This window comes from Scyliorhinus torazame, chromosome 7, assembly GCF_047496885.1.
Source record: "Scyliorhinus torazame isolate Kashiwa2021f chromosome 7, sScyTor2.1, whole genome shotgun sequence".
Classification (NCBI taxonomy): Eukaryota; Metazoa; Chordata; class Chondrichthyes; order Carcharhiniformes; family Scyliorhinidae; genus Scyliorhinus; species Scyliorhinus torazame.
Genome location: NC_092713.1, coordinates 148,539,645 through 148,556,225, shown reverse-complemented (window position 1 = coordinate 148,556,225; position 16,581 = coordinate 148,539,645). Strand labels below are relative to the sequence as shown.

Below are 16,581 nucleotides of genomic sequence, written 5' to 3'. Positions count from 1 at the left end.
GGCCTGCAATGTTTCAACCATCATCTTAAGGACTGTGTGAGCAAGTGACCTATTTATTTTATTCTGTCAGGAATCTAATTGCATGTTACACCTTTAGAAATCCTGTTTATGTGTGCGATTGTGTGTGGGTGTTTGAGGAGTGGGTGTTTGTTGTGTTTGCATTTCGGGCATTATGAAAAATATACATCTATCTCTTCTTTTCACTTAAACAGAAGCCTATTCATGCCTGTTCTTTAAAGTCATAACACTCAAGAAATTAAGACATTCCTTCTCGAAAGTACATCTTGCTGCAGTCAGCTGAGGTTTGAGAAAAAGGAGGAAAAAAATCTCACATCTCTCCCCATCAATAATATTCTTCATTCACCAGTTTATATCTACACAGGTCAAATTAAGATTTTTGCATGCTGCAGTTTACATTAATATTTTAGTTCCCCGAGGCACCATGGTGGCGCAATGGTAAGCACTGCTGCCTCACGGCGCCGAGGACCCGGGTTCGATCCCGGCCCCCTGTCTGTGTGGAATTTGCGCATTTTTCCCATGTCTGCGTGAGTCTCACCCCCACAATCCAAAAATGTGCAGATTGCCCCTTAATTAGGAAAAAGAATATTTTAGTTCCCTCAACCAATCAGGAGGACAATGCCACAAGCAAATAAAAGTATTTACTTATGTTAGCAGAATTTGTTCTGGATCATTTTAAAATTGCAGTCAGTAGAAATCCTAACCATTTTCTGACATTAGCCAGATCTGAGGTTTTTTTTTGTCAATTTACATCTATGTTTTCTTTTCAAATGCCTTTTGCTTGGCAAAGTTTTGGTTCATTCAAGGGGTACAATGACAGCACTTAAGAATTGGAGCACATTCCCTCTTAATTCCACGTGACAGAATCATACTCTCCACAGTCAGGAATACAGGTGTCAAAGTCACTACAGAGCTTCTGCTGGATTGCCTCTTAAAAACTCCCTAAGGTGAACTTACAGAAAGTAGAAGGATGGCATTTCCACACTATTTATGTAGAATGACCTGGAAGCATCTAACACACAGATATACAAACGCATGGGAAATCAGACCTGTAAATTACTAACCAGTCTTCAGAACATTACCACAAGCTGCAATGGGGACATCACACCCTTTTAAGTGTCTGTCTGCAATTTGGCATCAAACCAATCACACATTGTTGTGCATGTGCTATCCGCAGAGTGCCAGTAAACTTATTATAACATAGATTTTGTCAGTAAATTGTCTTGTATGATGTACAGTTTGCAATGTGTGAATGAGATTGTTGGCGAGCTGAAAATGGATGTTTTGATGGATGTTTCAGAATTTTACCCATAGGTTGCTTGCAATTGCAGGCAGACCCTGAGGTTTGTGGTGTACGGGTTTAATTTTATCTATCTGTACCTCTATTTTTCCGTTGTATGTACCAGGTCGAAATGACGAAGTCCTCTGATTGTGGTCGAATAACAGGTCCTTTCTGGGGAAAACCTATGGAAAGTTGTTGGTGCATCAAACTTACCTAACTGTTCATTCGAGCAAAGCAAGTACTCTATCTGCAGAATTATTTAAATAACGGCATGGTAGCACAGTGGTTAGCACTGTTGCTTCAACAGCGCCAAGGTCCCAGGTTCAATTCCTGGCTTGAGTCTTTGCGGAGTCTGCACGTTCTCCCCGTGTCTGCATGGGTTTCCTCTGGGAGCGCCGGTTTCTTCCCACAAGTCCCCAAAAACGTGCTTGTTAGGTGAATTGGACATTCTGAATTTTCCCTCAGTGTACCCGAACAACCGCCAGAGTGTGGGGACACGGGGATTTTCACAGTAACTTCATTGCAGTGTTAATGTAAGCCTATTTGTGACAATAATAAAGATTATTATCATTAAATATTATGCTGATTTTCAAGCGGCTTCGGCATCAGTGTAAGTCCCTGCATATATTCTACAAACTCCTGCTTTCCTTGCCTAATATTAGATGGATTAATCGGAGTCAGAAAATAACAAATTTAATGTTGTGCCCAATTGATCCAATAAGTCCAGTCCTTCTCCAGACCATGCCATGCTATAGATTCAAACCTCTCAATTTAATATCCAGAGGGAATTTTCAGGATGTATATTCTACACGGCATAAAGATGATCAAATCACTTTACAGAATATTAATTATTCGACTGCAGTCCAACTCTAGGGTTCCACAATACACCACAGATGGCTTCATTCAAATATAGCTACTATTTCTGTACATTATGCATATCAAATATTGTGGCCAATGAGCATTTACAATCAGTGGCCAGGTTCGAGGACATAGATCAGCCCTTGTTGTGGCCTCAGGCTCTGGTCCTCAATGCGAGCCAAGTTGCAGCTCTAGGCTCCAGCTCTCAATGTGACCCCAGGTTTTGATCCAAGGTGCAACCCAGGTTTTGGTCCTTTGTGCAGCCCAAGACTCCAGCCCTCAGTGCAGCTCCAGGCTCTGGTTTTCTATGTGGTCCCAGCCTCCGGCCCTCACCGTGGCCCTAGGCTCTGGTTCTCAGTGCTACCCGAGGCTGTGTCCTTAGATGCAGCCCCAAGCTTTGTTCTTCAATATGGCACCATGCTCTGGTCCTCAGTGCAACCATGGCACCAGCCCGTGGTGCAGTTTCAGGCTCTGTTCCTCAGTTTTGCCCCATCAAACTGTTTCTGAATCCTATTTCCTGAAAGCAAATGAAAGAATTGAGCTGTCTTGCACATGCTGGCTAAATTTTTACTGTTCCCCAGAGGAGGTACGGGTGTTGGGGTTGGGAGTGTAATTGAGCAGCACATATCAGCCCCAGCCCACACCCACTGCAATTGTATCTGTGGGGTGTGGCCTGCATCAAGTGTCCATGCTGCCAGAGGAAACCTGGCAGACTGATGCCTGGCAAGAGATGGGGGCGGGATTCTCCGACCCCCCGCCGGGTCGGAGAACCACCGCGGGTTGGGGGGGGGGCACGAATCCCACCCCGCCGCACCGACGCCGGCTGCCATGTTCTCCGGTGCCGTTTTTCAGGCGGTGGCAGGATTCCTGCCACGCCAGTCGGGGGACGTTGGCAACGGCCCCCCCCGGCGATTCTCCGGGCCCCAATGGGCCCAGCAGCTGTCCATTTTTGGCCAATCCCGCCGGCGTGAATCACTCCACTCACACGCCGGCGGACTTGGCATGTGGGTATACATGGGCGGTCTTCGGGGGGGGGCGGGTGGATCTGAACCCGGGGGGGGGGGCCCCATGGTGGACTGGTCCGCGATCGGGGCCCACCGATCTGCGGGCAGGCTTGTTCCGAGGGGGCACTTGTTTCTTCCACGCTGAGCCCCTGTAGGGCTCCGCCATATTGCCCAGGGGCCGCTGGGGAGAAGAGAATCCCGGCACATGCGTGAAAATATGCCGGCCGTTCTGCGCATGCGCAGAATCATAGTGGCGGCTCCGCGCATGCCGAGATCACACCGGCCGTGCCGCGCATGCGTGAACTCGCGCCGTCCCTTTGCCGCTGGCTGGAGCGGCGCCAACCCCTCCGGCGTCCACCTAGCCCCTTAGAAAGGTGAGAATTCTTCACCTTGGGGGGCAGTTGACGCCGGAATCGTTGGCGCCGGTTTTCTCGCTGGCGTGGGGACTTAGACCCCAGAAGGGAGAATCCCGGCTGGGGCGTCTCCTCTTCGGCAGGAGGCCCTTAAAAATAATTCTGCACTCCTCCCCTCACCCCTATTTCGTCCGCGTCCCCCCCTCCGCTCTGATGAAGCTGCAGTCCTAGTAGTCAAGATCATGAATTCCTGTTTACAGCACATACATTTTAAAAATAAATTTAGAGTACCCAATTATTTTCTTTTCCAATTAAGGGGCAATTTAGCATGGCCAATCCACCTAACCTGCACATCTTTGGGCTGTGGGGGTGAAACCCACGCAGACACGGGGAGAATGTGCAAACTCCACACGGACAGTGGCCCTGGGCCAGGATTCGAACCCGGGTCCTCAGGGCCGCAGTCCCCAGGTTAACCACTGCGCCACGTGCCGCCCACCTACATCATATAATGATAATCAGTCGCATGGAACAAGCACAAACTAGTAACTGAGTTTGATGTCAAATGGGGACAGAGATTACACTATTACGGTGGGGAGATGACACTCTGACTGGCATTGGTGGTTGGGAGAAGATTGTTTTCCCCAATTTATGTCGAAACAAAACCAAAAGACCTGGAGGATGGTGATATAAAAGCATGAGCTGAGCGAAGCCTCTATTAATGAAAAGTCAGCAACCTGAGATTTTTTTTTCCCTCTTTGCACATGCTGCCGGACCTGCTGAGTGTGTCCAGCACTTTCAGTTTATATCGTAAAGTCTTGGCAACCTCCCCTCATAATTTAATCCTTTAAGCCGATCCCCTTGCACCGGTGCATAGCGGGAGAGACCCAAAATGGGCTTTGTGCTGTGTGTCGAGGTGGGATCAATGTCTCGATGTTTACGAGGATTAATGGGTGTGGGGCCGTCACCCTCATGTCTGGGTGGAGGGGTGGGGGTCACACGGACTTTTAGTGATGGGGCAGTTACGCCACAAAGCACTGCTTTTCAGGCGCAATGTGGCCGTTTGATTGAACACAAACACCCTGAGGGAATCCCCCCGTCAAACCCGCTCAGAATGATACTTAACTCATTTTTTTGGGAGAGTCGTGCCCATCAACTTTGTTTCTCTCTGCATAGACACTGCCAGATCTGTTGAGTATTTCCAGCATTTTCTGTTTGATATTAGCAGCAGACAGGATTAACACTGATCCTGCAGTTTCACGATCAAAATCGGGAAAAACCATAGTTTTCTGCATTTGAAATAATGCAATGCTGGGTACAAAGCAGCTTTAAGCTTTGACAAGTCATTCGTCCATTCTGGGCTTGCACTCAAGACAGCGCTCGAATTGGCAGCCTTTTTTCCTCAATGTTGTTGGTCATCTTTTATACCTTACAGGTTTTAACGTGCTGAAGGGTTTGCTTTCTGGATCATCAGTCATCCATGCTCACTCCTGATTGGCACATCTTTTCTTGCATATCAAATGGGCCTTTTTTGGGTTAGCCCTGTTGCCTCACGGTGCCGAGGTCTCAGGTTTGATCCCGGCTCTGGGTCACTCTCCGTGTGGAGTTTGCACATTCTCTCCGTGTTTGTGTGGGTTTCGCCCCCACAACCCAAAGATGTGCAGAGTAGGTGGATTGGCTAAATTGCCACTTAATTGGAAAAATGAATTGGGTACTCCAAATTTTTGTTTTTTTAAATGGGCTTTTTTAAAAAATTCATTCATGGATAAAGATGGCAAACCTCCTTCCCTGTCCAGCATTAGGGAACCAAATGGATTTTTATGACAACTGACAATGGTTTCACCGTCATAATAGACTTTTAATTCCAATTTTCTACCATTCAAATTTCAAATGGTGGGATTCGAACCCGGACCCTTTGAGCATTATCCCTGATAGTAATCGACTATTTCCTGATAGATCTGATAGGTAAAAAGACTATTTTAATATAAATATTAAGACCCAGTTTTAATACCCATTTTAAAATGAGGATTTCAGCACTCATAACCTCAGGTCATGACAAAACACATAGCTTCAACAGAGACACAAAAAGCCTGACACATGCATAAACTAATTGGAGATAAAAACAACATTTTAAACAACAACAAGATGAAAACGCTATTGTTCTAATAAACATATTTTCAAAGACAGTTTGACATTAAGAAATGAGCTGTACGAGTAATCAGATCAAGGCAAAGTAAGCACCATAGAAATATGAAGGTACCATTGTCCAGAATGTGGATAAAAGCAAAGTCAGCAGAAAACCAGTAGAAATCAGTCATGATGAAAGCACAGAATCGCATTCCATAATATATACAAATATTCAAACATGAAACATTCAGAATTTATGTTGCACATTAAGGATTGACGGTTAACCATCGAATCAAATGTATTTGATTCTAACCCAAACCAATTAGGACAACATAGAGGTGTAGATAGATGGCTCAAAACTGATAAACATGATGGTCCATACGGCCATCTTTATTCCGGGATCATCCTATACTTTGATCTAACTATTCGCTATCACTATTTTTCATATTTTCACTTTTCTACTCTAACTCTTGAAGTAAATGCAAGCTGTTTTGCCGTAAGCAAGAAACCATTTCTGTATTATTTTGAAAGTTAAATTGTGTACAAGTTACTTCTCTTTATGTCCTTTTGCTAGCCGGACTTTATTGAGAATAGATTTAAGTTTCTCCTAATTGTAATCAAATCGAGGCAATAAAGATTCTTGTTTGCATCCGAGAAGTTTAACTCAAATTTCTACTGAGTTTTAGTGTCGCAAGACTTCACTAATTCCGCATGGTTGATCTCTTCGCCCAGATCTTTCGATTACTAGTCCAGTGACACTACCACTATGCCACAATCTACCCACAGAAAGGATTAGAGATAAAGGTTAGCTAGCTGTCAGCTGTTAAGAAGGTCACATATTATGTAAGAGCAACAGCATTAAAAAAAACTGAAATAAAGACAGAAAATGCGGGGGAAACCCAGCAGATCTGGCAGTATCTGTGGAGTGAGAAATGGAGTTAATGGGTGGGATTCCCCGGCCTCCCAACCACCTGTTTCGCGGTGGCGGGTAGCGGCGGGCCATTTGCTGGCGGCGGGATTACCTGCTCCCTTCACTTGTCAATGGGAATTCCCATTGAAGCCAGACCCCCAGGCCACCGTGTAATCCATGGGCGGGGATGCGCGGCCGGCAGGCCCCGAAATTCCTGCCACCAGTGAACAGCCAGACAATTCTTGCCCACGTTTCAAGTCGGTGTGGCTGTTCTTCAGAAATTGCTGCTCTCCACAGAGCATTGTTCATTTTGTCAGCTAAGTTAATTAACTCTTTCATTTAGTCACCTAAATTCTGCCGAGTGTCTCGGCTGCCCTTTAAAAGGACATTTGGGGAAATTCCTGCAGCTGGAAGCCATCTAAACTACTAAAATTCTGGAAATTGCATGCAACAAAGACAATTTGTACAAAGAGCTATACCCACTAAATTTTATATCATACACTAGATTCCAGGTTTAGCACAACACTGCCTTGGTCCTAACAACTGTTGGCTGTATCAACATCTACCTCTGGGAGGACAGTATATTGGTTCTCTTCAATAGATGTTATTTAGTTTATTTATGGATCCACTTTGTTCCAAACCAAAAGGGTAAACACAATTCCTCTGCATTAATAAGATCCATAATAACAGTCTGCTTTCAAGACCAAACAGCGAACATCAATTGCCTCAAGTCAGAGAGATATAATCTCCCACACCTCAATAGTCTCTACGGTGTCCTTTTTTCAAAAAAGGTAAGTCATAGTGAGTTCTGTCCCGAGCGTAAGTGAAATTAAAAGATCCGAATAAAGTCAAGCCAAATAATAAGGCTCATCCTATTTGTTTTCAGACTAAAAAGACAGAGCTTGCAGCCAGAAATTTACCACATCTTCTAGGCTGTTAATCTCTTTCAGAGCAGATGAATTGGTTTGTTCACTACGAACTAATTCCATGAACTTGAAATAGGTATTTTGCCTATTATTTATGCATATTTACATAAATACCAAAGAGGTCCCTCTAAAGGTTCAGCAGCAATCGGACTTATTTTCCACCCGTAACTTTTCTAACAAACAGCAGGTAATAAAATGTTGCTAATGCTAAATGTGTTACGAGTCAAATTAATAGCTTGCCTTTTCTACCAAGACAAGGCACATGTACCCATACATAACACACAGCAGCTGCAAAGGACATGATATGGGGAAATAGAAAAACCCACTGGGAGGCCTGGGGACAGATAAGAAAATGTTAGGCTTTTTTTATTATTACCTGAATAAATTACAGGCAGATTAATACAACTGAGATTAGGGCAGTAAAATGTCCCAGATGGAGAGAAAGACTGAAGACTCTACACATGCACCGTTAAAAGAGGGCTCCTATTACTCACTATGGTTGCAACCTAAATACCTGAGCCTTACGTAAAGCAAAAGAAAACCTGTGAGAGTTACTCACAATGTGTTCAGCCCGCTAATTAATCAACCGTGACTTAAGCTTCAAAAAGTGCTGTAAGGAGCACGGGACATCTTGAGGTTGGGAAAGGTAATATATAAATGTAAGTTTTTTTCTCTCCCTGTAATGTAAAAGAAAAGCAGAGTGAACGTTTGCAATGGTGTGTGTTGCATTGCATCGAGAGCAAATGCAACGTCGAACAGCACAACTTATGGAGCTGATGCCTGGGCATCACTTTGGACCAATTTCTCGCTATATTCGGCGATTCTGTGAAGATCGTTTCATGCACATCAAACTGCTCTGTGAACTCAGTGCAGCTGCTGGTGTCAGAGCACAAGTAGTGAGAAATTACGGCTCGTGATTGATTCTTCTTCAGTGCGCATATGAGCAGAAGCTCCCATGTTAGTTCATTTAGTTTCAGCTTCCAGGGAGAGAAAATGCAACAGCTTTCACACGAGAATATTCTGATTTCCATGACTGATACTGTGCTTATAATCAGTGTCATTGAGTCCAGGATCATTTACCTGAACTCCACTGGGACCTGATAGATAAGCTCACAATTCCTGGTCAAAACAAAACAAATCAAAACAAAAGATAGCCTATTGACTTTTACTCTCTTGATATATAAAATATCAATTCCTGATCGCAGTGAGTAATCCTTATTTCTCTGAATTAAACAAGAAACCCACCGCACAGTGGGAAACTTAATAACTTGTAACTGCATACACGGCACACTGAGTAATGCTTGGCAGGGCATTGGAAGAGGTAAGCACAAACCAAAAGCTCAGCTGGCCGAGAGCCGGAGAAACCAGAATCCACTGAATCGTGCACCTTCTCAGTCTACTGTCTTCAACTTCAGCAAATACAACAGAGACCACCGTGCCAGAATGATTCCTGAGCCTCAACGGGCAATGCCAACCATCATGCACTACCCATTACCTCACGAGATGTGAGACTGCCAATGTAATGTTCACCAATCTCAAATCGAAAATTATCAATTGAGCTGGTATCTGCAGCTTTTAGTAGGAGGATCATCCTTTGTATGAAGAAGAAGGCTGAACCTCTCTCCATCATGGCTTTGTTCTGATTTTAATCTTATGTCCCCTTTGTCCTAGAATCCCTCACCAGCAGAATTGATGCTCTGTCATGCCCCTATGAATTTCTTACAAACTCCTGAATGCTTTAGTCCAATCACCTCTCAACACTTTTACTTCAGAGCATATGTGCCCAGTTTGAGTCATCTCAAAATCTAGCCCTTGAAATCCAAGTGACATGCTGATGAATCTACACTGCATTCCTTCCATGGACTAAATATCCTTTCTAAGGTACAACACCCAACACAATGTCCAGATGAGGTGTAACCAGAGTTCTGTATAGCTACTGCAAAACTTCCTCTCCTTTACATTTTTACCTCATTGGTTATAAAGTTTAGCATATTATCCTTTTTGATTTTTTTTTTCAGAATGTCCAATTCACCTAACAACACGTCTTTCGGGACTAATGGGAAGAAACCGGAGCACCCGGAGGAAACCCACGCAGACACGGGGAGAACGTGCAGATTCGACACAGACAGTGACCCAAGCGGGAATCGAACCTGGGGCCCTGGCGCTGTATGTTGTACAAGATAGAGTGAATGCCCTTTGTTTTGCTGAACGAACAAACATTCCCTTAAAACTCTGAAAAAGCAGAAATGAAACAGATAAACTTCATGCCAGATTATTATTTCAATTAAGAACAACTGGAATTAGTTACAGATGATCATAGAATGGATAGCATTAATCTTTCAAATGCTGTGATAGTTAAATGCATGCTGTTGTGGTTAAGAGCAGCTGATGCTCATTGAGAAAAGGGGTCATCATATATCATATATATATATATATATGAAACAGTTTAGGTCCAGGCAGCAGGTGGTTGAGGGGGACGTTCAACCCGACTATCTACATCTACAGTAGCTACAGTTACTGGCCTTGGAGTGAGGACACACAGTGTCCACCGGTATGCCTCAGGCCTTTGTGGCTGGTGGGCGTCATGGGACTGGGGTGCATCATTACCCTGGGTAATGACATTTTGATTTAATTAGTTAATTTTCAATTTTCCTTTTGATGTTTTGTTTTAGTTACAATGCCCAACCAGGGCTGTCATTCCCCCCTCGCTAGGTTATTTTATTGATTCATCTTAATTAAAAAGAGTACCAGGACCAGTGCTTGCCTGTTTAGGGGGAAAGCTATGTAGAAGGGAAAGTATGCTCTGCACTTATGTTACACTCGGTTTTGTAAAAAAAATTATGTTTTTCCTTTACCAGATGCCTGCTCCGCAGATAGTGTATATACTTCTTACAAAGATAGTGGTAAATATTTGGAATAATCTATGAAATAAGGTAGTGGAGATGAAAACTCCCATGTTTTTCAAAATAAAATTGGATGCCATAATACAAGTAGTAAAGTTCTAGAGTAATGACCACGCTTTAATGTTCTGCTTAAGAATTCCATTAAATTTAACAAATAATACTTGCTCCACTGAATAACACAACTTGCATCAGTACACAGCAACCAACCTTAATTCTTCTGAATAAAAAAATACTCAATTAATGTACAAACCCATGCAGAAACTCCATTAGTGCACAGACTAACCACATCCTGCTAAGTAAACACGCATTCAATTGGTAAACTGACTCACCCTCTGAAATATCTGTGCTCCAACACTGGCCTCAGGAATAGTCCTATTTTTGATCCCTCCACCATTGGTAACCATGCCTTCAGCTGTCTAGGTTTTAAATTATAGATGCCCCTCCCTAAACCTCTCCATTTTCCTACATCTGTTTCCACTAAGATGCTACCACTTCATCGAATATCTTGTTATGTGGCATAATCCCGTTAAGTGCCTTGGCACATTTTGCTCCGTTAATGTTGTTGATATTAATATGTACCTCTTTGACCATGCTTGGAATGCCTGAATACAAGTGATTCTTTTTATCTGAATAGTTGTGAAGCCTTAAGTCCAACAATTGGTTATTGGTGGAGACTAAAGCTTAAGTAAGAATGACCCTATAACAAACAGAGGACCACTCCAGAATTCAATGTTCAAGTTTTGAAGTAAGTCATCCTGAAGCCATTTGGAAAGGGCTCTAGTTGGCTATGGATAAATATAAATGCTTCAGTTTAATGAAAAGAGTGAGCACAGCACCCTATTCACCAGAATGACAGTAGAGCTAAACGATTAAATTATGAAAACAGGTTGCATGGATGACACTTATATTGTCAGCTAAAGTAGATTAAGGGGTGGTTTAACTGAGGCATTTAAGAGGGATTGAAGGATTTGATGAAGTAGATTCATTTTCTTTCCTCTGATATGGATGTCCAGAACAAATGGGTACAAGAGCCAGGAGGTTATGCTGAATTTATACAAGACACTAGTTAAACTGCAGCTGGAGTATTGAGTACAGTCCTGGGCGCCACACTATCGGAAGGATGTGAACTCATTAGAGAGAGTGCAGAAGAGGTTTATAAGAATGGTTCCAGGGATGAGAAACTTCAGTTTTGAGGATAGGTTGGGACTGTTATCCTTGGAGAGAAGAAGGCTAATAAGAGATTTGATGGAGATGTTCAAAATCATTTGGGGGCTGGACAGAATAGAGAGGGAGAAGTTGTCCCACTCATAAAAGGATGAAGAATGAGAGGGCACAGATTTAAAATGATTTGCAAAGGAAGAAATTGTGATATGAGAAAATATTTATTGACACAGCGAGTGTTCGAGTCAGGAATGCACTGCCTGGAAGTGTGGTGGAGGCAGGTTCAATAGAGACATTCAAGAGGGCGTTAGATGATTATTTGACTGGAAACATTATGCTGGGGTATGGGGAAAAGGCAGGGAAGTAGCACTAAGCCATGATGTTCATTTGGAGAGTTGGTGCAGACATGATGGTCTCCTTCTGCACCGTAACAATTCTGTGATTCTGTGAAATCTTATAAAATCATCAGTGATGTCAGGAAGCATTTCTTCACAGAAAGAGTAGCGGAAAGCTGAAACTCTCGCCACTAAAACAAAGCTGTTGAGGCAGTGGCTTAATTTAACATTTCGAACCTAAGTTGGATAGATTTTTGTTAGGTAAGGGTTTTAAAGGTCCTCAGTGGTTAAATAACGATACAGGAAGGCGGCGCAGTGGTTAGCACTGGGACTACGGCACTGAGGACCCAGGTTCGATCCCGGCCCTGGGTCACTGTCCGTGTGGAGTTTGCCCATTCTTCCCTTGTCTGCGTGGGTTTCACCCCCACAACTCAATGATGTGCACGTTAGGTGGATTGGCCACGCTAAATTACCCCTTAATTGGAATAAAAAATAATTGGGTACCCTAAATGTTTTTATTTTTAAAAAAATAACGATACAGAATAGCCATGTTCTTATTGATTGCCAAAACAGGCTAGAGATGCCGAATATAGTCAATTCCTGATCTTCTGTTCCATAAAGATATGTCCCCCAAATCTCCGTTACATTTCTGCCTTGAATGAGCTATGCTTTCAGTTGGTATGCAAACCCCCCAATGGAAGTCATTTCAAATTAAAATGGAATGATACCACACCTGAATGACCAATACTAAATAAACCTATGTACTGAGCATAAAATTGGACTTTAAGGCCTACTAAATAACAAGCTAATGCCTCCACTGCAGTCACATTGGTTTATTGTGCAGGTTTGCTCATTCAATCTGTGGCTTAGTGGTATCAATTTGGTCAGTGTTGACAAACAAATGAAGCAAACTGGGAAAATAACATGGCTCGTAAGCAAATAAGTGTTGCTTTTAATGTCACTAAAAGTCCTAAGGTTGTTGTTGGTCCATCAAGACAAAAATGGCCAAATTCATCACCTGGGGGTTTTGGTAAGGTTCCAATGGATACGTATGTGATTTCCAAGGCCAAAGTGCAACTGGAGGGTTCTGTTGCAAGTAGGACAGCAGACCACAGATGAATGAGTTTACGTGAATTGCTAGCTTAGGAATTCCTTTCCTTAAGGTAACAACAAAGTGCGAGAGCCACTTATATGTGATGATGCCATTGAGATGTCAGTTTGTGCTATTATTCCTGTATTGACTACACATTCCTGTCCATGTTAATGACAAATGCATTTTGAAGGGACATAGTGGTCAGGTCACTGGACTAGTAATCCCAGGATAATGGAGACATTGGTTCAAACGCCCACCTTGGCAACTGGTGGAAGTTAGATGCAAATAATTAATAAATTCAATTAATTAATAAACCTGGAATTGAAAGCTAGTCTCAGTAATGGTGACCATGAAACACTTATATTGTTAAAAAAGAAACTATCTGATTCAGTCGTGCCATTTAGGGACAGAATCTGCTGTCCTCATCTGACCTAGCCTATGTTTGACTTCAGACTTTTGCAATGTATGTGACTGAAGTAGCTGAGCAAGCCACTCAGATTTGACAATTAGGGATGGGCAACAAATCTTGGCTTTGCCAATGATGTGCGCATCCCACAAAAGAAAGAAAATGAAACAAATCGATTAGCATCTCCAACCTCCCTTTAATCTATGCAATTCCTGCTATTTATTTTCACAATTGCAGTTTTACCTCATTTCAACAGACTACTCAGCATAAGCAAAGCATCAAATCACGTTTCATGAGGAAAGGCCTCATTTGCCTCCAATAGGTGAAATATTGATTGATTTAAGATCTGATTGTCTTTAAATTAAGCACAACAAACCACAAAGCAAAAAGTACAGGTTCAGCCTGACCTGTGAGGTAATCTGGGTCTGGTATGGGTTCCGACAGCTCTTCCTGACACTGGATTTCATTGGGCAGGACTGATATAACCATTCCATCTGGCAACTGCTGTGGGATACCAGTCACAAAATTTTTCTGCCTAAAGGAGAGAGAGAAGAAGAAAACAGTCTGTGATGGAAACAGTTTGTTGTATATTAAAGCTGGAGAGTTGGAAAACATTGATAAATGCTCAAAATTAAAATTGACAATGACACTGCTCTTCGTTTTTGTTTACAATATTCAAATCTTAAAACCATCCATATTTACTGGATCTGGATGGGCTTTATTTGGCCATTTCAGAGGGTAGAGGGAGTTATGGATCAGTAAAATCATTTGGTCCTTCCTAACTGATCCACAACTAGCCTCTAAGGCCCCTGTCATGGCTTCTAGCTGTTTCTGAAAGTCCTCTGTACTTTTTAAACATGGCACACCAATTTGACCAGCCACACTTCGGATCCACGTTTTCTTGTCGGAGGCTACCCATAGCCAAACTTACACAATTACTTTCTGGATGATCACTGAATTGATTCAGTGCATCTGCGTTCTTGCCAGCCAGCATACAGTTTTGTGCCATGATTCACTTGGGTGGCATGGCAACCTCTCGACCAATCGTGATTTTCTTTTCCAATTTGCAGATTATTACCTCTTCAAATTATTGAACTTGCCCTATCAGATTAAGCCACTGAGGAGCGGCTGATTTGGGGAAAGGAACACAACCTCCGGTATACCCATTTCCTAAATGAGCTCTTCTACTGGGTTCAACGGAATCCAAAGAATGCAGGGATAAACTTGCCAAAGCTTTCTCTTAATCCAGGATGTAAAAGTTAGATTGGCTTGAAGTTATTCCAGCGTGTTACTCTGCAATACTTGACACATAAGTCCACTACATATAACTATCGGTTTATGTGTGAGGAGCTTCTTGTTATCAGGCCTAAATCTATCTTTCATTCCTTTAAAGCCTGTGCCTCATTATAACACTGTGACTAATCAACTGAAAGTAAATTTACCTTCTCTGCAATATTTACTGTTCTAAGTAATTGAATATGGGTTTCTCACCAGTTTATTGCAATCCAAATGACCTCCTTTGGATTGTCTCCTCAACTTGAATGTTTCCATGGAGTCTCACCAGGTCTATCCTTGTCTTTAGCATCTCCAAATACAAGTATCACCTAAAGTGTTCATGGTCAGCCTCATATCCTTTAGCTTCTGAATACTGCAGCTCATCCAAAACTCTGCTGTCTGCATCCTCACCCACAATAAGGTCCATTTGCCCATCAGAACTACCAGGAAAGTAATTGAAATGTTTGCTCAACCCCACATCCTGCTTTAAGGCAGATTTGTGGCTAAACAAAAAGTGGCAGGTAGAGAGGGGTTGGGGTCCGGGACAAAGTGCTCCAGCTAGCACAAATCTATACTGAGTACTCTGGCAGTGGAATCAGCCATATGGTAAGCACGTTCTTTTATTACATCAATCCTCAGAGGAACCCTGAATAATCAGCTTGATACACAGCACTGGAATTAGACATTTAACATATCAAAAGAGAATATCTGTGTTAGATAACTGCTGAGAAACCAGCTGAGATTTGAAATAATCGCTGTGGGTGTGATTTAAAAACCAGATATGAGAAGACGTCTTCATTTCTCAGGATTACTATAAAATCCCTACAGTGCAGAAGGAGGCTATTCAACCCATCGAGTGTGCATCGACCCTCTGAAAGAGCAGCCTACCTAGGCCCACTGCCCTGCCCTATCCCGTAACCCCATGTAACCGTTGGACATTATGGGGCAATTTAGCATGGCCAATTCCCCTTAACTGTTCATCTTTGGACTGTGGGTCTAAACTGGAGCACTCGGAGGAAAACCACCCTGGCACGGGGAGAATGTACAAACTCCACATAGAATTGAACCTGTGTCTCTGGCACTGTGAAGTAGCAGTGCGAACCACTGTGCCACCCCATTATAACACTGTGACTCATCAACTTTGAAAGTAGATTTATGTTTTCTGAAAATTTAATATTCTAAATAATTGGATGAAGGTTTCTCCCCAGTATATTGCAATCCAAATGACCTCCTTTGGGTTGTTTCCTCGACTTGAATGTTTCTCATCAGATATATCCTTGTCTTTAGCATTTCCAGGTATGAGTATCACAAAGTTATCCTGGTCAGCCTCATATCCTTTAGACTACATTGCAGTGGCAGGAAGCCACTGCCAAGGTTCTGCATCTTCAACTGGTGGAAGCAACATTCAGTCGGGTGAATGATGGCAAAGCATTCACACATTTTAGGACCAGTTGAGTTGCTCACCCTGCTACATAATAATAATAATAATCGCTTATTGTCACAAGTAGGCTTCAATGAAGTTACTGTGAAAAGCCCTTAGTCGCCACATTCAGGCACCTGTTCGGTGAGAATCTCCAAGTACCTGCTGCCCACCTAAGAAGGATTCAAACCAGTGTTTCGTATTGTCCTCAAGCCCACATATCCGTCCTTGGCCTGCTGCAGTACTCCAGTGAAGCCCAACGCAACCTGAAGGAGCAGTATCTCATCTTCCGATTAGGCACGTTACGGCCTTCAGGACTCAACATTGAGTTCAACAACTTTAAGGGGCTGGTTTAGCACAGTGGGCTAAACAGCTGGCTTATAATGCAGAGCATAGCGAGCAGCACAGGTTCAATTCCTGAACCAGCCTCCCCGAACAGGTGGCGGAATGTGGCAATTAGGGGCTTTTCACAGTAACTTAATTGAAGCCGACTTGTGACAATAAGTGATTATT

The 16,581-nt window shown here is 42.9% G+C and overlaps 1 protein-coding gene across 4 annotated transcripts in view; it reads right to left on the bottom strand.

Moving 5' to 3' along the window:
- Positions 1–16,581, bottom strand: part of astn1 (astrotactin 1) — a 4,064,875-nt gene that overhangs the window by 939,252 nt on the left and 3,109,042 nt on the right. For all 4 annotated transcript variants that reach the window (XM_072511608.1, XM_072511609.1, XM_072511610.1 and 1 more), the window contains one exon: positions 13,781–13,908. In XM_072511608.1, coding sequence (XP_072367709.1) covers positions 13,781–13,908 — 128 coding nt within the window. The remainder of the gene's footprint in view (positions 1–13,780; positions 13,909–16,581) is intronic.